Source organism: Nothobranchius furzeri, chromosome 17 (assembly GCF_043380555.1).
Source record: "Nothobranchius furzeri strain GRZ-AD chromosome 17, NfurGRZ-RIMD1, whole genome shotgun sequence".
In the NCBI taxonomy this organism is placed as follows: domain Eukaryota; kingdom Metazoa; phylum Chordata; class Actinopteri; order Cyprinodontiformes; family Nothobranchiidae; genus Nothobranchius; species Nothobranchius furzeri.
The window spans coordinates 56948012-56975825 of NC_091757.1; the positions used below are offsets into that span (position 1 = coordinate 56948012).

At 44.3% G+C, this 27814-nt stretch overlaps 1 protein-coding gene across 2 annotated transcripts; it reads left to right on the top strand.

Moving 5' to 3' along the window:
- The first annotated feature begins 868 nt into the window (after window positions 1–868).
- mccc2 (methylcrotonyl-CoA carboxylase subunit 2) lies at window positions 869–27814 on the top strand. Of its 2 annotated transcripts, none has more exons than XM_015973209.3 (17): window positions 869–1108; window positions 1926–1992; window positions 2231–2315; window positions 2423–2524; window positions 7816–7943; window positions 8074–8186; window positions 11077–11190; window positions 11347–11411; window positions 11665–11764; window positions 11851–11946; window positions 12627–12699; window positions 12783–12859; window positions 15617–15683; window positions 15781–15937; window positions 19856–19970; window positions 21984–22069; window positions 27429–27814. In XM_015973209.3, the coding sequence occupies exons 1-17, from the start codon at window positions 977–979 to the stop codon at window positions 27544–27546; spliced, it is 1695 nt and encodes a 564-aa protein (XP_015828695.3). In that variant the 5' UTR covers window positions 869–976; the 3' UTR covers window positions 27547–27814. The 2 variants fall into 2 exon arrangements, with proteins under 2 accessions (XP_015828695.3, XP_015828696.3); XM_015973210.3 differs by having other exon boundaries at window positions 21984–22103; window positions 27429–27614.

The window sequence follows — 27814 nt, forward strand, 5'->3', positions numbered from 1 at the left end:
GAAAGAGGCCTTTTGTGTGTGAGTGAAGTGTTTTAGACTTTTGGGAAACCAAATAGAAGACCAGACATTGAATGTTATTCAATTCCTAAAGTAAAAATGCACAATGTTCAAATATTCACATAGGCTATGGTCCAGGCTGAACACAACATTTATGCTATTTTGATGCAACCCGTGGTCAAAATTTTACCCTGAAAACGTCTTTCAGCAGAGCCAGCATACTATTTTATTTTAAAGATTAAAAACTTATAATATTTGACTTTCATGGATGAAACTAGAGGAAGACAATAGTAAATTACACAAAACAGTCTTGTTTCAGTTTATTTGGGGAATTTCCCCCCAACAACACAGACTTTTCAAAATTAACTGGATCTTAATCATTTAAAGAACTTGCCCCTTTCACTCAGAATATTTACATATCAGGACCGTGACGACAAATTTGTTTTCCCAATAAAAAAAAATAAAATAAAAGAAGAGAAAAACACTTCTGTCCCATGATTACTCCAGTTGCAGTACTTAAAAATCCCACTAGGTGGCAGTTTTGATCTGCAGTGATTCATTCCATAGTTTACGTTTTACTCATTTGAGCCTTATCCGTCCATCTTTTTCTACAGTCGATAGTTGCGTCAGATAATCGTTTCTTTCTTTTGCTCTTGTCTGTTTTTAAAATAGAAAAAAATATTTATTCATTAGCAACTCCACAACTGCAAGGACCAAGCTATTTGTAGCAAAGGCAGTTGCATTGATATATTAGTATTTGTTTTTACAAGCAATGAAACGTAATAACTGCTAAGAAGACAAAAAAGACTTCAAAATAAATCATTATTTTATTGTTAAAATAACCCTCGAAAGCTTTTGTTTTGTAGAAGACATATTTTTGAACAGCAGATGGCGCGCCAGGACGTGTCCGCCTTCTAATGATAACCACAGAAGAAGACAAGCTAGCCGTTACAATTTAAAGCTTTCGGTGACTTTTAAAATGCTTCTGCCGTCTGTTAGGCTGGGGTTGCTTCGCTGCAGGAGCTTGTCGCTGACTTCTACAAGAACTTACTACGCTGACCAAGTAGCTCGACTCGGCTCTCAGCCTGATAAACAGTCACCCGAATATCAGGTAGGTTAGCATGTTGCTAATGTTTGCTAGTCAAACCAAGTTTACCGCTAATCAGATGAAGCTGCATTCATCTGACACGAATATAAACAACATTGTTTACTCAAGTATTAGGTTGCAACTGATTTAGGCATTAATCTACGCTGAAACTGATTAGAGGTCAAACCACCAAATACTAAAGTTATTAGCTTTATGAGGATAGTTTTTGTGTTTTGAGGACTTTTAAACTTATTTCCAGATCTATAAAAAGGTCACAGTCGTACAATGGCTTCTGATTTCTAAGGATTTATTTATAAAGAGAAAGTTGCATTTTTCATCACAGTAAAATACGTACAGCTGAAACAAATTCAGTGTAGGACTTTGGGTTTATTTTGGATATTGGTGTTAAAATAGCTTTAAGCTATATTTTCAGTTTTTAAGTATTCTGTAATTTTGCTAAATTGAATATGTTGTCATATAATTGTCTGTTTACTGACAGAACAACAACAGGTTTATAAACAAGTTTTATGTAAATGGATTGAAAATGTGCAGTGTGCAGAAAATTATTTCCTAATCTGTGATTTTGTTTTAATGAAAAATATGGATAGTAAGAAATTTGGTCATTTTCTTTAAGTCAATAGAAATGACTGCAGGCCAGGACTGGCTTGCTTTACCTATTTATCAGATTCAGTGCTCCCAATACTAAAAACAGCAGTATGTCATCACTGATCAGTGTGCAAGTCCAAACTTTAAATTTTAGTTTAGGTTAATCAGTCTGCTGCACTCTAATAAATAGTTAACACAGACAAAAGGAACTGTGTGTGTTGTTGTTGTTTTCTAGGAAAATTATGAGCGAATGAAAGTTCTGGTTGATGAACTTAAAAGCCGTTCAGAGAAGATCAAGTTGGGTAAGTTTCCTGCACCAGAAACACTTTTTTACTTGAATTCTTGCAGGTTTCTGTAATTTGGTGCCACAACTGGAGCAATCAAACGAAGTTCCAGTTTTATTTCAGTATATTTGTTGTGAGAAAAGAAAATGGAGCTTTTACAAGTTGTGCAAATATTAACAGATCTTATAGTTATGAGGTTAGTTGGCTGAATGGTGCAGAATAGTTTTTTAACATGTTATTTCTCTTCCCAATAAAGGAGGAGGAGAGAAAGCAAGAAGACTTCATACTTCTCGAGGAAAACTTTTGCCGAGAGAGCGCATAGACAGACTGCTCGATCCAGGGTATTCTCATCTTTTCTCATCATTAGAACTCTGTTCAGTTTTTCAGCTTAACGTGTAGATGACCTTTGTTTCCCCTAATTGTGGGTATTTATGCTTTTTCCCCCCAGGACCCCGTTTTTAGAATTTTCCCAGTTTGCAGCTTATGAGTTGTATGGGAAGGAGGAAGTCCCAGCAGGTGGCATTATTACTGGGATCGGCCGAGTTTCTGGGTAACTGTTATAAACATTTCCAACATTCGACAAATGCTGTTTTCCTCATTAAAGTTAAAGGTTGAATTGGAACACTTTAATAAAAAGCTATATTGAAGAAAAAAATCCCTCCACAGGGCATTTAGAGGTGTGCAAAATAAAGCTACAGTATTTCCTTTCAAATCTTTATTTGAATTTAAAGACAAATAATTATTTTGATGGGCACGACACTGGGTTCATGTTTACATCTACCAGCCACTAGATGTCACCATTGTGGGTTGCCAAATACGTTAAACAGTCCGCGTGTTAGTGATGGGTAGGTGAGGCTAGTGATGTGTCTGATTTGTTGACGCTGTAATGCGTGTGTCGGGTACCCAGGAAGATTTTTTTGTGAAGCGCGTATCAAGGCTTGTGTCGATTACGTAAGCAATGACATGACGTTAAAGGCCTTGTTGGCAGTCCTTACCACGTGACCGATTCAGGAACTGGCTCGCCGGTTCGCGTCGGATTCGAAATAAGAGGGGCAGCCAAACATGGTTGATTCCCCTGTCATATTGTGCTGTGGAAACCCTTTGTCCTGTTAGTTTCCTTTCTCTTTTGGACCAGACAGTATATTAAAAGGACAGTTTAAGACAATATTAAGAATATATTTCCATCATAAGCAATTATTTTGTCATTTTAAAGTTTTACTTGAATCATCCACTTGATGGCAAAATAGAGAAAATGTTTATGTTTATTTATTTAGCAGACGCTTTTATCCAAAGCGCCTTACAATTTATAACCTATAGGGCATGTTGTGATCTGTGGGGGAAACCGGAATACCCGGAGGAAACCCACGCATGCATGGGGAGAACACGCAACTCCACACAGAAAGGCCGCAGCAGAGTTTCGAACCTGCAACCTTCGTGCTGCGAGGCAACAGTGCTAACAACTGCGCCACCATGCAGCCCCAAATGAATCATCACGGTGCCTCGAATCAAGAGTCAACCCGTTGGATGAAAAGCTTCAGCTCATCACCATTAGATGATTCCTCGTGAAGCATTATGGCACATTACCCAAACTGTGTCAGCGCCGTGGCGCTCTTTGACTACAGACACCTGCTGGATCATAAATATCATTGCAGGCAGACCTAATAGGGAGACTTTACTGACATCAAGTCCTGCTGTGCAGTTTACCCAATGTGGGCTGGTCTGATCTGCACCCACCACGGTCATCCCCCGCTCTGACGGCCGGTGGGACGGACAGATTTCCACATGCATTTTGTCTGTGATGTCTCAACATTGATGAGGTTCTTTTATTACCGTAGGCGTTCCCTGGCCAGGTGAGAGACAGTCCCTCCACCGTGTCCTGGGTCTACCTTTAGGTCTCCTCCCGATTGGACGTGCCCGGAAAGCCTCACCAGGGCGGCATCCTGACCAGATGCCCGAGCCACCTCAACTGGCTCCTCTTGATGTGGAGGAGCAGCGGGTCTACTCCGAACCCCTCCCGAATGACCGAGCTTCTCACCCTATCTCTAAGGGAGAGCCCAGCCACTCTTCGGAGAAAACTCATTTTGGCCGCTTGTATCCGCGATCTCGTTCTTTCGGTCACTACCCAAAGCTCATGACCATAGGTGAGGGTAGGAACGTAGATCGACCGGTAAATCGAGAGCTTCACCTTCTGACTCAGCTCTCTCTTCACCACGACAGACCGGTACAACGCCCGCATCACTGCAGATGCAGCACCAATCCGCCTATCGATCTCACGCTCCAGCTTTCCCTTACCCGTGAACAAGACCCCAAGATACTTAAACTCCTCCACTTGGGGCAGGACCTCATCCCTGACCCGGAGAAGGCATTCTACCCTTTTCCGAATCAAGACCATGGTCTCAGATTTAGAGGAGCTGATTCTCATCCCAGCTGCTTCACACTCGGCTGCGAGCCGCTCCAGCGAAAGCTGAAGATCACGTTCTGATGAAGCCAACAGGACCACATCATCTGCAAAAAGCAGAGACCTGATCCTCAGGCCACCAAAACGGATGTCCTCTACAGCTTGGCTGCTCCTAGAAATCCTGTCCATAAAGGTAATGAACAGAATCGGTGACAAAGGGCAGCCTTGGCGGAGTCCAACTCTCACTGGGAACGAGCCCGATTTACTGCCGGCAATGCGGACCAAGCTCTGACACCGGTCATACAGGGACCTAACAGCCCATATCAGAGGGCCTGGTACCCCATACTCCCGGAGTACTCCCCACAGGGCCCCCCGAGGGACGCGGTCAAACACCTTCTCCAAATCCACAAAACACATGTAGACTGGTTGGGCAAATTCCCACGCACCCTCCAGGATCCCCCTAGGGGTATAGAGCTGGTCCAGTGTTCCATGGCCAGGACGAAAACCACATTGCTCCTCCCGAATCCGAGGTTCAACAATTCGATGGACCTTCCTCTCTTAAACTCCTGAATAGACCTTACCAGGAAGGCTCAGGAGTGTAATCCCCCTTTAGTTGGAACACACCCTGCGGTCCCCCTTTTTAAATAAGGGTACCACCACCCCGGTCTGCCAGTCCAGTGGGACTGCCCCCGATGTCCACGCGACATTGCAGAGCCGTGTCAGCCAACACAGCCCCACAACATCCAGAGCCTTAAGGAACTCCGGGCGGATCTCATCCACCCCTGGAGCCTTGCCACAGAGGAGCTTTTAACCACCTCAGTGACCTCAGCACCAGAGATTTGAGAGTTCAACCCAAAGTCCCCAGACTCTGCTTCCTCACTGGAAGACGTGTCGGTGGGATTGAGGAGGACTTCGAAGTATTCTGCCCACCGATCCACAACGTCCTGAGTAGAGGTCAGCAGCACACCGTCCCCACTATAGATAGTGTTGGTAGCGCACTGCCTTCCCCCCTGAGGTGCCGAATGGTGGACCAGAATCTCCTCGAAGCTGTACGGAAGTCTTGCTCCATGGTCTCACCGAACTCCTCCCATGCCCGGCTTTTTGTCTTGGCGACCACCCGAGCCGCGTTCTGCTTGGACTGCCGGTACGTCAGCTGCCTCTGGAGTCCCACAGGCCAAAAAGACCTGATAGAACTCTTTCTTCAGCTTGACAGCATCCCCCTAACTGCTGGTGTCCACCAGCGGGTTCGGGGGTTGCCACCAAGACAGGCACCGATGATCCTGCGACCACAGCTCTGGTCGGCCACCTCAGCAATGGAGGCATGGAACAGGGTCCATTCAGACTCAATGTCCCCGCCTCCCCCGGAACATTTTGGAAGTTCTGTCGGAGGTGGGAATTGAAGCTCCTTCTGACAGGAGACTCTGCCAGACGTTCCCAGCAGACCCTCGCGATACGTTTGGGCCTGCCTGGTCTGACCGGCATCCTCCCCCACCATCTGAGTCAACTCACCACCAGGTAGTGGTCAGTTGACAGCTCCGCCCCTCTCTTCACCCGAGTGTCCAAGACATGCAGCCGCAGGCCAGATGAAACAACAACAAAGTCGATCATCGAGCTGCGGCCTAAGGTATCCTGGTGCCAAGAGCACATATGGACACCTTTATGTCTGAACATGGTGTTCATTATGGACAATCCATGACTGGCACAGATGTCCAATAACAAAACACTCGAATTCAGATCAGGGGGCCATTCCTCCCAACCACACCTCTCCAGGTCTCACTGTCGTTGCCCACGTGAACATTAAAGTCCCCCAGCAGAACAAGGGAGTCGCTGGAAGGAGCGCTTTCCAGCACCCCCTCCAAGGTCTCCAAAAATGGTGGGTAGTCTGAACTGTAGTTTGGTGCATGAGCACAGACCACAGTCAGAACCCGTCCCCACACACGTAGGCGGAGGGAGGCTACCCTCTCATTCACTGGGGTAAACCCCAACTTACAGGCACCAAGATGGGGGGCAACTAGTATGCCCACCCCTGCTCGGCGCCTCTCAGTGGGAGCAACTCCAGAGTGGTAGAAGGTCCAACCCCTCTCAAGGAAACGGGTTCCAGAGCCAGAGCCATGCGTTGAGGTGAGTCCGACTATATCTAGTCGGAACCTCTCAACCTCACACACCAACTCAGGCTCCTTCCCCACCAGAGAGGTGACATTCCATGTGCCAAGAGCCAGCTTCTGTAGCTGAGGATAAGACCGCCAAGGCCCCCGCCCTCGACTACCACCCGTCACACACTGCACCCAACCCCTTTGGCCCCTCCCACGAGTGGTGAGCCCATGGGAAGGGGGACCCACGTTTCCTCTGCGGGCTGTTCCTGGCCGGGCTCCATGGGTGAAAGCCCGGCCACCAGGCGGTAGCCAACGTGCCTCACCTCCAGGCCTGGCTCCAGAGGGGACCCCGGTGACCCACGTCCGGGCGAGGGAACACGGTTTCCATTCATATAACTCATCATAAGAGGTCTTCGGGCTGCTCTTTGTCTGATCCCTCACCTAGGACCTGTTTACCATGGATGACCCTACCAGAGGCAGAAAGCCTCAGACAACTTAGCTCCTAGGATCATTGAGACACTCAAACCCCTCCCCCACGGTAAGGTGGCAGCCCAGGGAGAGGACAGTTGAACAAGTGCAACATTTAACTTGCAGTCTAAAAGAATCATTTAGGAACGAAATTCTGATGGATCAAGCTGAAACGGAGAGGAACAGGATGAAACAAGGAAATAAAACAAAATAAAAAGAACAAAATGATCCCTCACGGACCACCATCTCCTTTCTTTCTGGCTCCATGATGAATCCGTGGAATAATTTAGCTTCAAAATATGAACTTTTTGGTAGAAACTCGTCCCGTTGACAGATGGAGATGCTCCTCCATTTAAACACGGTTCAGCACTTCGCTGACAAGCGAAACAGCAGCTGCATCGGTCACATGACCACTTCCTAAATGAAATGCGCACCAACATGGGGTCTTGCTCTATGAGCTAGATACACGCGCCGACGCATCAGCGTTGCTGGACCCATCGCTACCTACCGCTCGGCTGGCACTGTGGAACATGGTGGAATTCAAGCAGTTGCTTCTGAGCCCAGAAGATGTTCCAACATTAAATCCTGTTTTAAACTGAACCTGTTAGTAGAAATGAGTCCTTACGCTGCACGACTCGTCACTGGACATGGTGCTGGCTGGTCACTTCTCGTGTCCTCTATTTTTGCAGCTGCAACCTTCATACACTAGATGTTGCTTTGGTGTTCATGACCCATATTTCACCTTAAAAAACGACATTTATTTTGATAACAAAATGAAAGAATAGACGTTTGTTAGAGAATAATAATGCTTATTAATAACTACGGTTTTTATTCTGATTTCTGACTCGGTTGGGCTTGATTGTTTTATTTTATTTTCACTAGAGTGGAATGTGTTGTTGTTGCAAATGACGCGACTGTCAAAGGGGGTACATACTACCCAGTTACTGTGAAGAAACACCTTCGTGCACAAGAAGTAGCCCAGCAGAACCATTTGCCTTGCATCTACCTGGGTCAGTATGCCAACATTTGGGTTAAAACACAAGTAGCTGACCTAGTGCATCAGAAAAAGTCTGTAATAGAGTGAGGAGGCATGTGATGATTGTGTGAATAACAACTTTATTAAAATGTGATCTCTGTCAGTGGATTCTGGAGGAGCTAATCTACCCAGACAGGCTGATGTCTTTCCGGACCGAGACCACTTTGGCCGCATTTTCTTCAACCAGGCCCGGCTGTCGTCAGAGGGAATAGCACAGGTGGTTCTTGTGTTTGCTTCCTCTTTACTCTATGCCTGCCTTACTTTACCACTAATCACTGATGTTTTTAACAGGTTTAAACTAGAACTTGTGATCAGTGGATGTTTTAGAAGAATAGAACGTTCTGTCAGAATTTATACTTAACTGTAGTGATCTACAAAATGTCTGTCGTAATACGATTTAGGTGAAAAAACATTATCTTGTTTTAAAATTAAACAATATATGAATTTATGTACAAATGCTGATTTGACTTTTTTTTTGATATTCCTGAAAAAAAGGTAAAAATTTTCTTCGTCAGAGAAAAGGCAAAACTTTTCATACCAGCCAATTAAAATAGAATAATAACCGAAGATATTGCTTTTGTATTCTGTTGTCTTTTTCTTTCTTTACACTAATCTTTCCAGGATTTCACCACTTTTTGTGGACAACATGTCTTAAACATTGATGAAGGGTTAGGGTTCAGACCTGCTGTGTGTTTGTGCAGCTGTTAAAGTAAGGCTGTGCGATATGGACCAAAACTTGCGTCTCCATATCTTTTAGCTAATTTCTGGTATATGATATAAATCTTAATATTCTTTTCTCCTGTAAAATATTTACAAGTGAACTCCCTTCAAGCTGTCATGAGAAATTGTATATATTGATTAATCAGCATATTAAATGCATGAAAAGGTATTGATTCTTGTCCAACATTAGCCTTAGTGCCGTTCTGTACCGGTCTGAGCTTCAGAAACATGCGTAGGTTTATACATGGTACCGCTGCAGCTCTCCATACCCGTTTCCTGATCACACGGGGAGGGGTTTGGCCTGTCTCTCTACACAAGCAGGGTAAACAAATCTCCGCCAGCAACCACGGTGAACAGGCTTACTAAAACACAAACGAACGTCTCCAAATAATTAAAACCATGAAGCCAAATGCAAAGATTAGGGTGGAACATGGAGCCAGAGGTTTCCTGATCTAGCAGACGCGTGAGAACATATGTAATGACCTCAGACAGAGCAAGCTAGCGGTAGCTGTGCCTCCCAACTCTAGAAATACACTGATTGTATATTTATATATCAATGTAAAGATACTGACTCTTGTTTCTTGTTTGAAATTAATCAACATTTTAAAAATATCGACATCGCCCAGCCCTAACTTAAAGGTGGGCTGGGAGATGTTTAGCTAAATCCTATTTTCCATACAGCTCATTTACTGATGGCAACCGATCAATTTTTTTATTCAGAAAAAGAATACTTTAAATTATTTCTGAAATGTTCAGTCTAGGAAAAACCATCCCATCATCGGGAGTTTCTCGGTCTTAATGAATTGATCCTGATCCAGCTATATTAGCTAGCACGCTAAATGTTTACACAGTTCCATGTCATGTTAGGAATTATGGCGGGAAAGGTGCCAACAACGGTGGAAAACGTAAACCTGACCCCGTGGGGAAAACCTCGGGCCTATATGTGTTCTGGAGGCGTGGCCTAGAAATTCTTATGTGCTAGCCGCTGATGTTTTAGATTTGACATTTCCATCATTCAGGAGGCGTTTTTAGCCCAGCAGAACTTTATGTTGTAGGTGAAGTTTTGTTCTGGAAGAGCAGTTGTTTAAAAGTTCAGCTGTCCAATCTGAAACTAGTAGTTCATGAACTTAAAGGGACATTATGGAAGTGTGACAGCCAAAACACGTATAGAAATAATAAATGTCTTCTTCATACGTTCTCCTGCAATGCCCTGGTCCTGTAGAATGAGCCCTGGCATTTTAACTGTGATTGCCTGTTTTTCTGTAAAATCACAGAAAAAGAGAGATGCTCGGGTCGAGCAGGCTGCTTCATGCGCGTTCACGCTCAGGCATCGCCCGTAGCATTTGCTATCCGTAGCTTTAGCAGCAGAGAGAGAGGCAGTGCCACTTTGTCGCTGTTCCTAACGCCTAGTGACAAAGCTAGCTACATTTCTGAGGACCCTTAGCTACTTTCTGTAGAACTTTCTTCTAGATATTTCCTGCTACTTAGCAACAAAACAGCCATTTTCACTCCGAACCGTTCTTTGGTTTGACGTTGTTTCAGCTGTCATCAAGAATATAAATGTTACAGATACTGTGAATGTTACTAGAGTGTAGCTCATCTAGTAAGATGTCTGACTCCCATGTAGAAGACCTGGGGTTTGATTCTGGATGTGAACATAGTTTATTTAGAGTTTATTTTTTACATTAATGGTATATTTTTTTACAGTAAGACGCCCAAATTTTTATTTGAGACTCGCCGAACGGCATTGGATTCACAGATAAAAAAGATGTGGGTTCAACTTTAATTTTGGAACAATTTTTCAAGCAAGGGAAGGGAATGATCTGAGCATGCAGGAGGACTGACCCATCATAAACCTTTGTCGGCTGTGCTGAAGAGAAAGCTACAGAACCAAATTATTTCATTAATTAGCTGCACATTCTCCTGTCCTCTGTCCTCCAGGCCACACACACACACACACACACACACACACACACACACACACACACACACACGGGACTGTCTCAGCTGTTATTTTCATTAAGGAGTGTGCACGTACGGCATGCGCGCCTCGTGCACGAGCCTACTATTGAAGCTGCCGTTACGCTTTTGGCCTGAGGGGGCGATCGCGAGCATAAAAATTCAAAACTCCGTAAAGTCCCTTTAAATAATCTTTTTAAAATTCCACATAAATAAGGAAGGCATTATAATATAAATGTAAAAATTTAATTCACATATAGTTCATGTTTTTCACTGATGGATGGATCACAGATTACGTTTTTATTTTGGTGTCATGTGTCTAGAAAATCCTCCAAACCTCACAGTACGAGTCAGAATGTGTATATCTTTATGGTTCTCTGTACACGGCGAGGAGGTGCTAGTTAACATTTTCCTGTCTCGTATTCCAGATTGCTGTTGTGATGGGCTCTTGCACTGCCGGAGGAGCGTATGTACCAGCCATGGCCGATGAGAGCATCATCGTGCAAAAACAAGGAACCATCTTCCTGGGAGGGCCTCCGCTGGTGTGCAGAAGTTGAATTTAGTTAAAACAGTCAGAAGTGTCGTGAAAATACCAAACGACGAGTTGTTTGACTTTGTGATTTAGGCGCCAGGAAAAACAGAAGAAGAAGAAGAAGGAAACATCACATGATTAAGATGGAGTTTTTCTGTTTTTACAGGTCAAAGCCGCCACGGGGGAGGAGGTTTCTGCAGAGGACCTTGGTGGGGCTGATCTTCACTGCAAGTGTGAACAAAACACTTAAAATTACATTATTGATGCACAGTGGATCAGTTTAGCTGAATATTTTAATGTCATGTTTTCTGTACATGAGTTAATTACTGATTAACATGCCTCCTATTGAATCTATGATGCCATAACAGAATTGTTATTGGTACTCTAGACCCCAGCTTCATACTACACGTGCTCTCATCTTCATTATTACTTTTATGTAGTGGCTTATGTGCTGTAATGGCTTCATTTGTTGTTTATTTCACAGAAAATCAGGTGTGACAGACCACTACGCATTAGACGATAATCATGCGCTCCATTTAGCCCGAAAGACCGTACGACGCCTTAATTACAGGAAAAATATTGAGGTTTGTCAAAAGATTGGAATGATTACTTATACTTAGTGCCTGTGTCCGCTCCGCCTATCAACGCTGCATCTTTTCTGTTGTTTAAGGTTACTATTGAGCCCACGGAAGCCCCCCTTTACGCTGCGGATGAGCTTTATGGGATAGTTGGAGACAACCTGAAGAGAAATTTTGATGTCAGAGAGGTATTTGACGAGTTGTTGCTCTTTATATTAAGGGAGTAAGAAGAAAATCTCGGATAATAACCCAAAAACAAACTAAGTGAATTTGGGTGTTTCCTGTAACAGTTGAGCATCTGCGTGGGTTTGCATATTGATGAGTTGGAAATCGTTCCTCCGCTCCACTCAGAGTCCTAATTAGAAAAAAACTAAGATTAAGTTTAAATGCGTGTGAAGAAGGGCAATAAAATAAGTGAAGCTGATTTTATTTCTGGAACCAAGACTTTTATTTGCCACAGATATGTGAAGCACAGCCAGTGGAGATGGCTTTTAAAGGCTCGGAGTGAACGTTGAGTAGTGTTTAGATGTCGTGTTCTGGTATCAGGCTCTGAGTCGATGATTGCTAGCTGGCATCAATCACGTTGTTTTCTTCTCCCCGGCTGAGCCCGAGCCTTTGATTCTCGATGCTGTCTCAGGAGCAAGAATTACTGTTAACTGCAGCCGTGCCAAGTGTTTATAGTGTAGAACGGTATCGGCGATCCGTTTAGGATCCGGATCAGCCAGCTGCTGCTTCCTTACAGGAGTTGTTGGTTCTGTAATCGCCTGCTTTACACACTCGGTTAGGTGCATCACCTGCTTTCTTTTACCACACATGTTTTCTGACGTTAGACACGTTCTTATAAGCAAACATGTTCACTGGATTGCAGGTTATTGCCAGAATTGCAGACGGCAGTAAATTTGACGAGTTCAAGGCGTTTTACGGAGACACGCTTGTTACAGGTATATTATGATTTATTTGGAGTGGTTTGTTTAGTTTAGTTTTTATTCTGCCAGCCTCACAAATCCATGTTTGTTTTGTGCAGGCTTCTCCAGAATATTTGGCTACCCCGTTGGAATCATTGGCAACAACGGCGTCTTATTTTCAGAATCTGCGAAGAAGGTATTTATCCTTTGAGCCCGAAGCAAAACGACATGAAAAGATTTAGAAGGCACAAACGAACGTCTGAACCAGCGTGGTGTTAAAAACGCGTGGCCCTGTGATCACCGTGAAGAGGGAGCATTAGGATGTCTGTGCTCCTGTGAAAATATCAAGGACTTAAAACAAAACACTGACGCCGTTGGGGTAATCAGGTAATCTCCACAGGGATTTGCTGCCTACAGCGCTGAATACCAATAGGCCCCTCCTGCGGCAGCTTGGTGTTCATAGATGTTCTGTAATGACCCTTCACGGTCGAGGTGCACGGTTCCTCGCGGAGAATAAGCTCTCCGATTGCTCCTGTCTTTGTTATTTTACAAGTAATCTAATGAATGGGTTCTGGATGAGCTTTCAGCACCGCGGACAATCATCATTTTCTGTTTTCTAACTCTTAACTTTGTGAGCCGATTTGCAGCCAGCAGAGCAGAACTCTATGCAGACAGGCGATGAGTTGAATTTACAATGAAACACCAATATGTTTCCCCCCAAGCGCATTTTGAATTGGATTACAAGCTTGACTTGGAATAAGGAGTTCTTTCAGGTTTCCACATTCAATTATGAGCCAAGGCCATCTCCGTCGGGGAAGCTGCTGTCAAACGGGACTGACGGTGTTTCATGTGGACGGGACTCGCTTTAAGAGCTTAGTCGGTAAAATCGATACAGCACCTGCTCTTCAGGTTTCCTTTATGAGCCACTCTGTCATCACTTAAGACAAGTCTGTGCTTCTCTTGTAATAACTGCTGGACTATTTAAAAGCCCCCTAGGTATCTGGTGGAGAAGAGACGGGTGATGAAGACTTGGGGTTGTTCCAGTAGTCTGGAGCAGACGGTTGGGTTATTTATCGTTAATGTGGCTGCTTGATGATGTGCAAAAAGTCAAACAGAATTTAAAATGATTACTCATGAAGATTTCCAGAGTTCACATTTTAAGGTGCAGGTGGAGGTCGGCAGGTGGGGGTGTGGTGCCGTTCTGTGATTAACACTTTTTATTCAAACGTTATTTCTTTTGAGTCCTTGTTAAATGATAAATGATAAATGAGCCGCACTTGTATAGCGCCTCTCAGAGTAAGGACTCCAAAGCGCTTTACACTACAGTGTATCATTCATCCATTCACACACTGGTGGTGATGAGCTACGATGTAGCCGCAGCTGCCCTGGAGCACACTGACAGAGGCGAGGCTGCCGAGCACAGGCGCCACCGGTCCCTCCGACCACCACCAGCAGGCAAGGTGGGTTAAATGTCTTGCCCAAGGACACAACAGCATTCTCTGATTGGAGCCAGTATCGAACCTGCAACCTTCCGATTACTGGACAACCCGCTCAACCTGTTGAGCTGCTGCTGCCCCAGTTTCCCCACCGTTCTGTTAGTTCTTTCTATCTTCAGTTGAAAACCAAAAGTCAGAAAATGAAAAAGTTGTTGTTTATTTTTCATGAATGGATTTAGAATAAGATGTAAAAAGCCAAAAAGTACTTTTGTTTCCGATCAAAAACACGAACTGGAGAAAGCGGCTGCATGACAAAGGATCGGGTTTTTGCTCTGATCACCAAGAGGGCCGAAAAACTCAAGATGATCATGTCCAGGATGACGGGATCTACACTGACGTTATAGTAATAGTAGTTGCTGTCGGTAGCAGTCTAAAGGGCTGGGAGCAGACTGTTTTGTTGGGCAGTACACAGATATGACCACAAGGTGTCACTCTTACTTAATGCACCTTTAAAGGGGCAATATGGAAGTTTGACAGCCAAAACATGTATAGAAATAATAAATGTCTTCTTCATACGTTCTCCTGCAACGCCCTGGTCCTGTAGAATGAGCCCTGGCATTTTTACTGTGATTGCCTGTTTTTCTGTAAAATCACAGAAAAAGAGAGATGCTCGGGTCGAGCAGGCTGCTTCATGCGCGTTCACGCTCAGGCATCGCCCGTAGCATTTGCTATCCGTAGCTTTAGCAGCAGAGAGAGAGGCAGTGCCACTTTGTCGCTGTTGTTGGAACAATCTTTCAAGCAAGGGAAGGGAATGATCTGAGCATGCAGGAGGACTGACCCATCATTGACCTTTGTCAGCTGTGCTGAAGAGAAAGGTACAGAACCAAATTATTTAATTAATTAGCTGCACATTCTCCTGTCCCCTGTCCTCCGGGCCACACACACACACCCACACCCACACACACACACACACACACACACACACACACACATACACACACACACACACACACGGGACTGTCTCAGCTGTTATTTTCGTTAAGGAGTGTGCACGTAAAGCATGCGTGCCTCCTGCTCGAGCCTACTATTGAAGCTGCCGTTACGCTTTTGGCCTGAGGGGGCGATCACGAGCATAAAATTCAAAACTCCGTAAAGTCCCTTTAAGTTGAAACCCATGTTAACAGCCGCTAATTTAACCCGACCTTCTGTGGGATAACCAGTCACCTGAGTGCAACTAAGAGAAACAGCGCTGCTTAAAAAGCAGAGAAGAGCCGTGTGCACATGAGGGGAGTCGGTGTGCTTATTAATGAGATTTTTTTCTTTGCAGAAGCCTCGATACCTCAAATAGAAACGTAATCAAAATATAGCTGCGAGTGCGACTCCACAGGGCCAATCGAGGTCGTGACAGAAACGGAAGGCGTGTGTTCAAAGACGAATGAAGATCCAGATTGGAAATGAGGCTTCAAGTCCAGTTGTCATGCAGTTTAAACAAGATTTTCTTACCTGTTTTTCCCTAGGGGACACATTTCATTCAGTTATGCTGCCAACGCAACATTCCACTCGTTTTCCTTCAAAACATAACAGGTTGGTGCAAATTATTCCACTCTGGTTTAATATTGCATTTTAAACCAAAACCAGCACGGTCTTCTATCTTCTTCTGCCCCTCTGACTTCATTTTTAGGTTTCATGGTGGGAAGAGAGTATGAAGCAGGAGGAATCGCAAAGGATGGAGCAAAGATGGTCACTGCTGTCGCCTGCGCCAACGTACCGAAGATTACAGTCATCATCGGAGGCTCCTACGGCGCTGGCAACTACGGCATGTGTGGGAGAGCGTACAGGTAAAAAGCTGCTCTCTGTAGGGATGGGAGATTTTTTACAACAGTCAAACAAATAAAAAATGAAACGGCTTCCTCCAGGATTGTTGGAAATAATCTAATATCTGCAGTAAAAGAATCATGATTTCCCCGTTTAAGGCGAATGAAACATTCAAACAAGCATTTACTGCAGCTCCTGTCTGCTTTATTGTTCTCTATTTTATTTGATAACATTATGCTTATTTCCTAATGTTTGATTAGAGAATTTTTTTTTAACTTTGTTGGTTGTATAATAACAGAACCATAAAAATACTATAAATGGTACAGAAGTACACAGAAAGAGCCTTTCTCAGCTGTAAGGATCGTTTGGCTCGTGGTAAATATTCTCCTTCAAAGTGCAGCTTTTAGATGCTTCAGTATTTTTTATAGGACTGACAATTATTTTATTCTCTCGTTTTTTCAAAACACAGTTGATAGGTGCTTTGTGTGTGAGAACGGGATAGAAAACAAGTGGAAAACGCAGCAAAAACCTTTGAAACTTCTTCAGAAAACTTGTAGAAATATTGATATTTTCACTATAAGAGGAGTAGAAGAAGGGCTGCGTTCTTAGAAGTAAAATACTAAAACATCTGAGGTTATTTAACACTTTTACAGCAGCGTCAACATCAAGGTAGCAAGGTTTTCCCAGGAGGTCTGAGGTTGTTTTATCAGGACCTTGCCAGACCTCATTCTGCACAGCTCATGTTGGCGGTTCCAGTACCGCTGAGTGCTCGTGTTTGACGGTCCAGCTTGTGTTCCAGATCTGTCTCCTTAGAAAAACGTTTGATGCATCGTAACGGATCCGGAAGAACCACAGCAGCTCAGGGCTCGTATTTAGCAAAACCTGACACATCAGTTAGCTTCTACTTACTCAGTGTCCCGTCTTTTTATTTCTTGAACTAATTTCTAATAAAATTCAAATAAAAAATCTGTTTTATAATATTTTATAGTTTTTTTTCTAACTAGCTGACATTAAAGGGTTAGGATGTTTTTCTTGCCGTTCGAGGAACCTACTTGAAAATACACAACTCAAAAGACCAACGCCCTTTCTTCAGGCTTCTTCCATCAGGAGCTCGGGGGTAGAGTGGGTTGTCCAATATTCTGAAGGTTGTGCGTTTGATCCTGGTTCTTGCCAGAGAATTCTACTGTTGTGTCCTTGGGCAAGGCGCTTAACCCACTTTGCCTACCAGTGGTAGTTGGATGGATCGGTGGCGCCAGTGTTGAGCAGTCTCGCCTCCGTCAGTGCGCCTCAGGGCAGCTGTGGCTACTTCGTAGCTCATCATCACCAGCGTGTGAATGTGTGTGTGCATGGGTGGATGACTGACTGTGTTGTGAAGCACCTTTGGGGGGTTGTTTAACCCTAAGAAGGCACTATACAAGTGCAGGCCCGTTAGCATTCTCTTGAGCCGTTCCTTCAGAATACAGGAATGAGTAATGCTCGTTCTTGGCGATTGTTTTACATTTTTCACCGTTTTTGGCAAATTGGCACCTTTTCCACCAGAATTCCTAACCCTGGCTTTCCACCAGATGAGTACGCTTCGTGTAAATTCGGCAAAGCGTACTACGTAGCTAAGAGCCAACGTTCTAGTTGATGGGTGTGTTTCCACCGGCCGTGAAACGACGCGTCTAGGATGTGCTCCAGAAGTGCTGTGTCCAATCGCTAAATTTAAACTTTGAGTCTTTTTAGCGCGACGCTTCCAGAAGCTCAGCGGTTCAGATTGGGCCAGACATGAAGGGAAGCAGTGTAAAGCAGCATCTGGCAACATAGTCATCCAATGGAAAGCTGAGGAAACGTAATGCACCTACGTAACCCTATAACAATTTAGTATTCTAGCTAATATAGAGTGGCACAGAAAAATTAAGCTGTTTTTAGCTTTCTTGGTGTATTATTACCTTAATAATCCCAGCAGCTCAGTGCTAGGGATGAGCGAGTACACCACTATCTGTATCTGTACTCGGAATGGGCGTGACATTACCCGGAAGTGGGCGTGGTTTAACCGGAAGTGGGTGTGGTTTACATCACTATATTTTAAGTCTGAAATTGATATGGAATGATCAGAAGTTGATATGTGTGTTGTTTATTTGAAAACTATTTACGGAGCAGCCTCAGAAATTGAGATTAAATATTTTTGATCACAACAGTAAAGAAACTATTACAGAACAAGTTGTTCAGTAAAATCAGAACATTAATATTTGAGTGCATGGATTAATACATCTGAACTCATGCAGTAGGAACTAGGAAATATGAAATGCTAGAACCAGACACAACTTTATGTATATATTTTTATTTTAATTTGATTAAACTGATTTTTTCTTAACGTTCTTGGCATTTTGCCCCACACAAAGTTAAACAAAACAATGTTGGTTAAGGTGTGTGTGTCTGAGAGAGATAGAGAGGGTGAGAGGGAGAGAGATGGAGTTAAAGAAACTAAAAAACCCGACCGGAGCGGAGGTAGTGAGTGACTGATGCAGCACGTCAGCTCTGTCTTGTCAAACGCACCATGTAAGTAACGAAAAAAGTAACTTTAAATATTCAACCGAAAAAGAGGCGAGCTGAAGGAAACCTAGGGAAAACTGAAGAAACGCGAGCAACAGTGAAGCAATCACAGCGAGATCCGTTACTGTCTGTGTGTGTGCGCGTGGATGAGCCGGACGGACTGCGCTCCTGGCCGGCTAGAGAGTTTTGTGTGTAGGGAGGGGCGGGCGCTCTATGTGACTGGCCAATCACAGAGCGTGAAGACAGTCAGTTACCCAATGAGGATTTTCCTTCAGCACGATTACAGATATTTACGAGTTTTACTCGTTTCATGCTCGTACTCGTCAAAAATGCTTTATCCGTACCTCATCCCAATCTCCGATCAGGCAGGGGGTCAGAGAAAATTACGGAGTCCGACATTGTTTTGGCAAACTTACACACCGAAGCAACATTAATTTTAGTGACCTCCGATTGGCGTAACCGGGTGTCGTTACCGCCAGCGGGAATAACAATCTTACTGTATTTACGCTTATCCTTAGCCAGCAGTTTCAGGTAAGATTTAATGTTGCCTGCTCTGGCCCCAGGTAAACATTTAACTATGGTTGCTGGAGTCTCTAATGCCACGTTTCTGACTATGGAGCTGCCAATGATCAGAGTCGGCTTGTCAGTGGGTGCGTCACTGAGCGGGGAAAATCTATTAGAAACGTGGACGGGTTGGTGGTGGCCCACGGGCTGGGTTCTATGCTTCCTGCGTACCGCCACCCAGCCGGCCTGAGATCCCGGCTGCTCGGGTTCTGCTGGAGGACCGCTACGGGGTGGTTCTGAGCTCGTTAGCCCCGCGCTAGCTAAGTAACTACAGCTGTTTACGGGTTTTCAACAGCGCGGAGCCGGGACTCCAATTCCGACACCCTCGCCTACAAAAATGCTACATTTATTACACGTACCATTATCACTAAAGGAGGCAGAGGAGTAACTAAACATCTGACACAGAGCAAGAGATAGGAGACGGAGAAGCAGAGACAGAAGTAGCCATAGCCGTGCTGAGGCTAAGCTAAGTGGACGAGCAGCAAACTGTTCAGTACTAAATAAACTGCGTGCAAACTCAAATGGTTCCCTAAAAGCTAGGTGGAATAACAGAAAATGTGTGTTTTAGCGTGCTTTTGTGCTACAATAACTCAGAGATATCCTAGTACAGAGAAATTAAATCAGTTTCAGCGAGCCCCAAACACCAAACAGCTACACGGAGTGCAACACTGAAAACAGGAAACGCCTTACCGCCAGGTGTAAACATTCAGTTTATTAGTTACCATCGGTATGTGAAGGGCATTTCAAGCAATGTGGAAAAAACGCTCCAGAAAAAGATGTCATACTTCACCTCTAAAGTAGACATTTGTGCTCAAATTGACATAATTTATTTCCCTCCGCAGTCCTCGATTCCTCTACATGTGGCCCAATTCCAGAATCTCTGTAATGGGCGGCGAGCAGGCAGCGACTGTCCTGGCTACCATCACTAAAGATCAGAGGGCGCGAGAGGGAAAGGAGGTAAAGACTTCTATTAATCAGCCCATCTGTGCTTTTCTGAAGAGACGTAAATTAGCTTTGGCTGAATCGCTGCCTAAACAGCACAAAAGACACTTTTCTTTCTGTGATGGTCTAACATGACAGAATAAAATGAGATCAGTGTTAAGTGTTGCTGGGATGACTTATCCATTAATAGTGCAGTCATCAAACGGCTGTAATTAAACAGTGACAGGTTTGATGTTAGGGTTGTATTAATAACGCGTTAACGGCTTCAGAAAGACACCACGTCAGCGCTCTGGTGACGGCCTTTTCATGACACGTAAACTATCTCAACATAAAGAGATAATAAAACCTAATATTCAGGTTTTGAATACAAGTCTAATTATTCCTTTTAGTAACTGAATTAAACCTGTGTGTATCCTAGTGGAGCTAACTGGTTCTGAGTCAAACAGTACTAACAAGTTTAATGTTGACTGGTGATGTTAAAAAATACATTTACAACAAAATTTGACTGACAAAGCTGCCAGTTTTCATGGGTTATTATTATTGTGTTGCAGAAACTTTTGTCTCCAACCAGCCAGTCTTCACTTCTCATTTCCTTCACTAGACCAGGTTCTGTGGTGATAGCACATATGTGACGTCTGCTCGGCGTTAGCCTACTAGCTAACAGCTGCAAGTTATGGCATCTGAAGTCAGTGGTAGAGTTTTATTACTGGTATCCAATCCGAGGTGAGACGTTCAAATATCAGGAAAGAAGAGTCCAAACCCTCCCATCTGCTGCCACTCTGTGTGGCAGCAACAGGTCTGTAGATGATGCCATCAACATGGCTCTACACTTCATTCTACCGCATCTGGACTCCCCAGGGACCTACGCCAGATAGGCGGGGCCACAGGATAGGCTGGGCCTCGGGAAGCGGATCCACAGGATAGACTCAACCTTGTGATGTGTAGCCGCAGAAGGCGGAGTCACCCAAGAATGCTGGGCCTTAGGAGGCAAAGCCACAGGAAACTGGACCTCCTGAGAAGGAGCAGCTGGAGCAGAGCCACTAGAGTAGGCTAGGCCTTGGGAGGTGGAGCCACAGGAATAGGCTGAATCCCGAGAGGCATAGCCGCAGGAGGTGGAGCCTCAAAGGGTTGCCACAAAAGGAAGTTGAGCATTGGGAGGTGGTGCCACTGGCGGAGCCACGTGGATAGGCTAGACGTCGGGAGGCAGAGCCAAAGGAAGTGGAGACGCAGGAGGCGGAGCCAAAGCCATTGGAGGGGGCTGGTCCTTGGGCAGAGCACCTAGAGAAGGTTGGGCTCTGGCGAGCCACAGAGATAGCCTGGGCCTCTGGGATAGGCTGGCCCTGGGGAGGCACAAGGCAAAGCCTCGGGGATAGGTTGGGCTAGTCCATATATTGGTATTAGATATGAAGAGTTGGACAATATCAGATACCAGTAAAGTCAACTATCCCTGGTTCTAACACATAAAACTAACCAGACGGGCTAAAGATGTTCACCACTGTGACATCGTTTCTCTTTTGGAAGTCTAAGTTAGAAAATAAATCAAAATAGTGTTGTTTTCTTACTGAAATCGACTTCATTGTTGTCCTTAAGATTCATCCATTCCTACCAGTAAACCTTAGTTCTGATTCATGGAAAACTACTGAAGTTTAGCCTCAAACTTGAACTGAAAGGTGAATTTTCTTCTGATTGTTATCTTTGAAAACCCAAGAATCTAGTACGATTTCTGCTGTTTCACACCCCTTGAAACCATTTGAAGAGGGTTTTCCCTCCTGATTCTATTTATAGTTGGTGCTTTACGGTATTTTCACAGGTGAGTTTGCTGCACTCATCTTTGACTAAAACAGGAACAACTGCTGCGTCTGCTCAGGGATTCTCTGTTTTCCTCACAGGAATGGGTTCTGGTCTTCGCAGACTTATAAAAAGGCTTGCCTCTTTACATTTCAGCGCACCTTCAGTAGCTCAGACAACCTGTAAAAAGCCTTTGGCACCTGCCCTTATTGCCTTCTTCTGTTTTCTCAATTTATTCAGTTCACAGCGGAACAGGAGGCGGCCATGAAGGAACCAATTGTTCGGCGGTTTGAAGAGGAAGGCAGTCCGTACTACTCCAGTGCCAGGTGATGTTCGGTCACAACGCATCATATCTCTCAGGTGGGGCGGATTGAGATTAAACTGCACGACCTCACCTCTGCAGTTCTGGTTTATTGCCTTTTGTATGGAAATGATGGCAGTTTGATGCTGTTGCAGGGAGAAAGTCTAATCTGTGTAACGACACCAATGGGCAGATGTCAGCTCTGCTTTCTGCTGCTTTAGGTAGAAAATGTCCAATATTTGATGTTATTTCTTTTCTTCTGAATGAGAAACCAGACAAAAGCCTTGTTTCTGTGTTGGGGTTCATCTCCATGAAGACGGCCCGTTGTTTTGCCTTTCTTTACTTTTAATTGACTTTCTTTGGCTGTGATGAATGCGTCTATGAGCAAGGCAGATGATGGAGCTTTTACGGCAACATTGTGTGTAATTGTAATATTTCAGGGACGCAGTTTTATAAGATAAAATTCAGCAGATTTTACTTTAATTTGGATTGAAAGTCGTATCCTCTTTTACGGGATTGCTCTTGCAAGAGCTGAGCTGCAGGGCTCTGTTAAAACTCACAATGAGCATTGTTCTAGAATAATAAGACGTGGATCATTGTGTAAATCAAATCAAATCAAAGATACTTTATTAATCCCAGAGGGAAATTAGAGTTTCAGTACACACCATTCAGAGGTCAGACATACATGGGCAAGACACATGACAAGAATTGGTGACTGTGGTCATTCGCAACCCTGAGTCGCGCTACCTTAATAGAGATAAGAGGGTTACATGAGGATTGGTTCAGGTGGAGGGAAAAAAAGGCACTTCAGAGTTACCCTCCACCGGGAGGGCAGCTTTGCTCTGCAAAAAAAAACAAAACACCTCAGACAGAAATGCAACAGACTTCAGACAATGCAACATGTGTCCACTAGGTGGGGTGGTGGGTTGGGACTATCCCCACTTCAGTTCCTGCAGCCACTACGAGCAGCGCATGTCACCTCAGTGTGGATGGGGGGAGGAGCATTGAGGGTTGGAGGGTTGCAGTGACCCTGGAACGATTTGGCGGCCTTCCCGCAGTCCCACCCAGGCTGGGAAAGCAGACAGAGTTGAGTTGCCATAGCGACGGCACATTCCACATATCTTCTGAGGGGGGAGTTTTCGTTGGAGCCTTGCAGGCTCAAGGACGCCAGATTCCAATTAGAAATTGTTTTGGGGCCAGACAGAGATAATTTCCTCTGTCTTACAGTTTGTTGGTCCTCAACCTCTCAAAATCCCAATAATGGACATTAAACTATCCCAATCCGTGCTGATTTGTCCACTCTATCCTTGATGGCATCCATCTTTTGTGCCAAAGAATGAATCTCCGCCAAAGTCCCAAGCTTACGACTCATCTCGACAATTATGTGAGTCTGTGAATTCACAGCACGGTGCAATCCATCTCTGAGCTCCGGGATCAGGCCAATATTCCTCAACAGCTCGTTAATTTTCCGGTAAGCCAGGAAGCCTCCAAGGCCAATGAGCAGGAAACCTGACACCAACACCACGAATATCCACACGTCTTCAGACATACATTTTCTCTTCCTGCGATTGCAAAATGAATTGAAATATTTAAGTTTGCTGGCGTCGTGACGTTTTGCTTTAGGCCGAGTCTTCGTTAGATCACCCCGAGCACAGGGCTGGGCAGGAATACTCATGTTGGTAACTAGCTTCCAAGTTTGTGATCCAGTGTTTTTAGAATAGTTGAATACATTCGTGTCCCACTTTGCATTCCCATTACTCCCAGGAGATGTTCTCTGCATCAGCTCTCTTCACAGTGGATAAACAAGCCCATTTATTGAAGAGGCTTTTCGGTAAGCAGCTGTTTACCACACGGGGGTAAGATAGGCTCGCTTCCCTCTGGTTCGGTCCAATTAGTTCCAGAGAACAGCTGCTGTATATGAGATGTGTTGTACGTGCTCAGTGTTGCTCTTGTGGTTTGCACTGAGGTGTGTTCTAAGTTTCTCTCATTTTAATACCATACCAGTTTATTTATAAAGCACCATTTCAACATAGCATGGCAGCTAACCAAAGTGCTGTACATAAAAGCCAAATGCTTGAACAGATCAAGAAAACACAATGAAAGCAGGTAAAATACATAAAAACATAGCATAAATAATCAAGGATAAAAATTCCTGCTAAAAGCAATAGAATAAGAGAACAGTTAACAGCTCTATCAGAAATACAAATCATGCCACGGATGATAAAAAACATTTAGCACAAATAAAACCAAAAAAGCTACAAGATGGTGCGAGGTGTTAAAAGTGAGCTACTGAATCGTGAAAACTAAATGAAGAAAAATTAACTTGGTGCTGGATTTTCATGTAAAGTGTCACGGAGGGAAGGCGATACTGAAAACGTGTGTTTTTAAGGGCCGGCTTGAATCTGCTGAATTCCTACTCATGCAGGGTGTCCGCGGGTCCTTAAAAAGTCTTAAATTAGCTTTTCCAAATTTAAGGCCTTAAAAATCCTTAAAAATTACAAATAATCCTTAAATACAGTTTCTAAAGGTCTCAAATTACCAAAGACCCAATAAACAAGATTACTTTATTTCTATGAAAATTTTGTGAATTTCTAGTTAGCGTTCAGCATTTTTTGTGTACGATGTTGCCGTAAGCGGAACCGTACACCTTCAGCTGGTTATGAAAGGGGGCTATTTTTAGATGAGCACATTAGCTCATCTAAGCCCCCCCCCCCCCCACCCCCCAGGTATGTTTGTGTTACACTGAGTAGGAGATGCTCTGTATCTCACTTTACACCTGTATAGTGACAATAAAGGCATTCTATTCTATTCTAGCTGGTTAAGCTAGCGGGAGCTTGCGCCATGGGGAAGTGCAAGTTTAATGGTAACTGGATGGCTAATCCCACGTTCGCCACGTGGTTAGCACCGGTTCCAGGTAATAGCTGGAAGTTATAGCTTAAATTTAATTTAAAAAATAGCTTAAATTTGGTCAAAGTGGCCTTAAAAAGTTCTTAAAAAGTCTTAAATTCGGCTCCCTTAAACCTGCAGATACCCTGTTATGTATATGTATGAAATAATCAGCTGATTGTAATTTCTTACAAGAATATTTAAGCCATTTAAAGTTTTTCTTTGTAAAAGTTAGAATTACTGTCTGAAAAGACTCACTCTGGAGAAACAAAGATTACACCACTAATGCGCTAACGATCACTTTGAGTGCAACAAAGACCAACATTTATTTTTGCACATTATTTTAAAGGTCTCATTCACTTGTTCTTCCTGTAAATTAGCTGTGGCCTTTAGTATGAACCAATGCCTTGTGTATTGTTTTCTGGGGGGGAGGGGGGGGGGGGGGGCTGCTCTCTCCTGACTGTAAAAATCAGCACAGCCTTCCACGGTCTTAGGCCAATGTAGGTGATGAGGTCGTTTTTCATGCACAGCACGCAGATGCAACTCAGAGTGGTCGGCCATATTTTGAAAACAAGTTTTACACATTTTGTCTGATCGAGCCCTTTAAAGCAGCTCCAGTCCTCTATGGTGCATTCACATCTGGGTCGGCCCAGACCAGTCTTGGTCTGGTCAGCCCGCCCCCACATGACCATGTTTTGTTCACAATATGATGTCAGTGGTTCACAGCTGGACAGATATCTCTAAGCATGGGGAGGGGGCACAAATGCAGGTGTAAGCAGTGCTGCACTAAGAGACGCATGAAGCGCACAGCTTCTGACTCTCACTGAGCAGCGGCGCTGCCGTGGGCTCCCCTCACAGCAGTCTGTCCTCACGCGCCCTCGGCCGGAGCGGTGGGTCTGAGCTGCAGTCAGAAGATGTTTACCCCGCTGCATCCTGACCGATGCTGAATCACGCATGCGGGAAGCCACCACTGGCTGATTCTAGCTGCCAATCAGAGGCTCCTACAAGTAGGTAGGTATGAACTTCAGCTAGCCAATCAGTCCGTAGTGGATGTGTTGGGTCGGCTCCGCGCCAAACTGACTCCCGAGAGAAGGTAAAAGAAATGGTCGGATGAGCTCGTAAAACTCAAATTACTCAGATGTGAACACAGTCACTCTAACCGGGCTGGACCAAGCCGACCCAGATGTGAACACAGTCACTCTAACCGGGCTGGACCAAGCCGACCCAGGTGTGAACGCACCGCTATATGGTTATTTATGAGTGAAAACATCAACCTGGCACCAACATGTAGAACTTCCTGTTAATCCGAGGTTAAATGTGGCAGGAAGTGTTTTAAACTTCTGCTAAAATAACCGTGCTGCGCCTAACTGATAACAGTGTGACAGATTTACATCATTAAATGCTTCAACTGGAGTGAAATTTAGGATATTGGAGCTACTTTGAGGCAGCAGTAGATAACATTAGTCTTAGTTTAGCTCAGGCTAGCTGCTAGCTGCTAGCCGATTTGTCTGTTAACTATTTCTCAACACAGAGGCTGTTCAGGAAAAGTTTATAATAAACTATTACACAGAAACGCCCTTCAGGAGGAGTAAAATCAGCATCTGTTAAGTTCCTGAGAGGTCAAGAGGTCAAACTAAACTACAGGAGACATTTCTCATTTTTATCAGCAGGATTTCTTATGTTTCTGTAATTTTATAGTAACGTCTGGTTTATGCTTCTCCGTCAGCTCCGCCAGGGACAGACACGCACGGATTGACGGAAGCGTTTTGCTCTCATACTTCTCCGTCTCCTGGAGAGTGTTGCAAAGCAATTCCCCCGGCAGGACAACAGAGGGCGTAGCGCTGTTCTGTGGTATCCTGTCATGTATCCGGTCCAGGATCGTGTTTATATTGTTTTTTTTGTGTATATAAGAGACTTTTAACACGGACATATTTGTCTCTCATTCTCCCACCTCTTCATGCTCTCCCCACCTCTAAACCCACGTTTCCTGTCATTTCCGTCCACAAATAAAACGCTTGCTGTGCATCTTTTCACTCCTCCAGTCACGGGAGATTAAACGTTCATATTTTTAGAGTTTTTTCGCGAGGTATTCTTCAAGCTTCTCCTTGTCTGCCGCTAGTTATCCTCGGCTCTCTTTGCAATGGCGGCGCTGTAAACAACAGCGGCGTCCTGACCAATCACAAGCTTGCGTAATCCGTCTGGTTCGACGGATGTTTAAAAAAGTGGGCTCGACTCCGTACGTACTTGCGTGCCTGCCGGAGCCCTACGCAAGGACGTTGCGTGTCTCCGCACTGACGCAGACAGAGAAGCATAAACCAGGCTCAACAGTTGATGATAATTCTACATCTTTATTTGCAAGTTGAGATCAGCCTTAAAACCAAATGATGAGGAGGGAAACAACCAAAACAATCTCACACTCTGTTAAATAAAACCACACGTACACTTGGAAGGGAGGATATTAGTGACATCTAACATCATGGAGCTCTTTATTTCCACAGACTTTGGGACGACGGCATTATCGATCCTGCAGACACTCGTCTGGTTTTGGGACTGAGTCTGAGCGCGGCTCTCAATGCACCAACGAAGAAGACGCATTTTGGAGTCTTCAGGATGTAACACTCATAAGAAAGTCGTGCTGTATTTACGTTTCTTTGTAGTTTTTGATGTGATTTGTTGACCAGATTAAAACAAATCAGAAGAAGCTCCTGACTGCTGACGGGGATGTGACTGGATGTGGTTTGGGGACGTTTGTGTGGTGAGGTCGAGCCTTGCTGTTACTGTTTACTAACGCAGCGGTGGTCATTAAAACACTTCATGATTATGCTTCTGTCACAGACTGTAAATAAACTTTGTAAAGGATTAAAAAATTCAAGTTAAAATGAAA

Excerpts from the sequence above, each read along its gene's own strand:
- mccc2 (XM_015973209.3), top strand. The coding sequence starts at position 977 with ATGCTTCTGCCGTCTGTTAGGCTGGGGTTGCTTCGCTGCAGGAGCTTG. Across the intron at positions 8,187-11,076 it reads CGTCAGAGGGAATAGCACAG|ATTGCTGTTGTGATGGGCTC; the intron begins GTGGTTCTTGTG and ends CTCGTATTCCAG. Across the intron at positions 11,947-12,626 it reads GAAATTTTGATGTCAGAGAG|GTTATTGCCAGAATTGCAGA; the intron begins GTATTTGACGAG and ends ACTGGATTGCAG.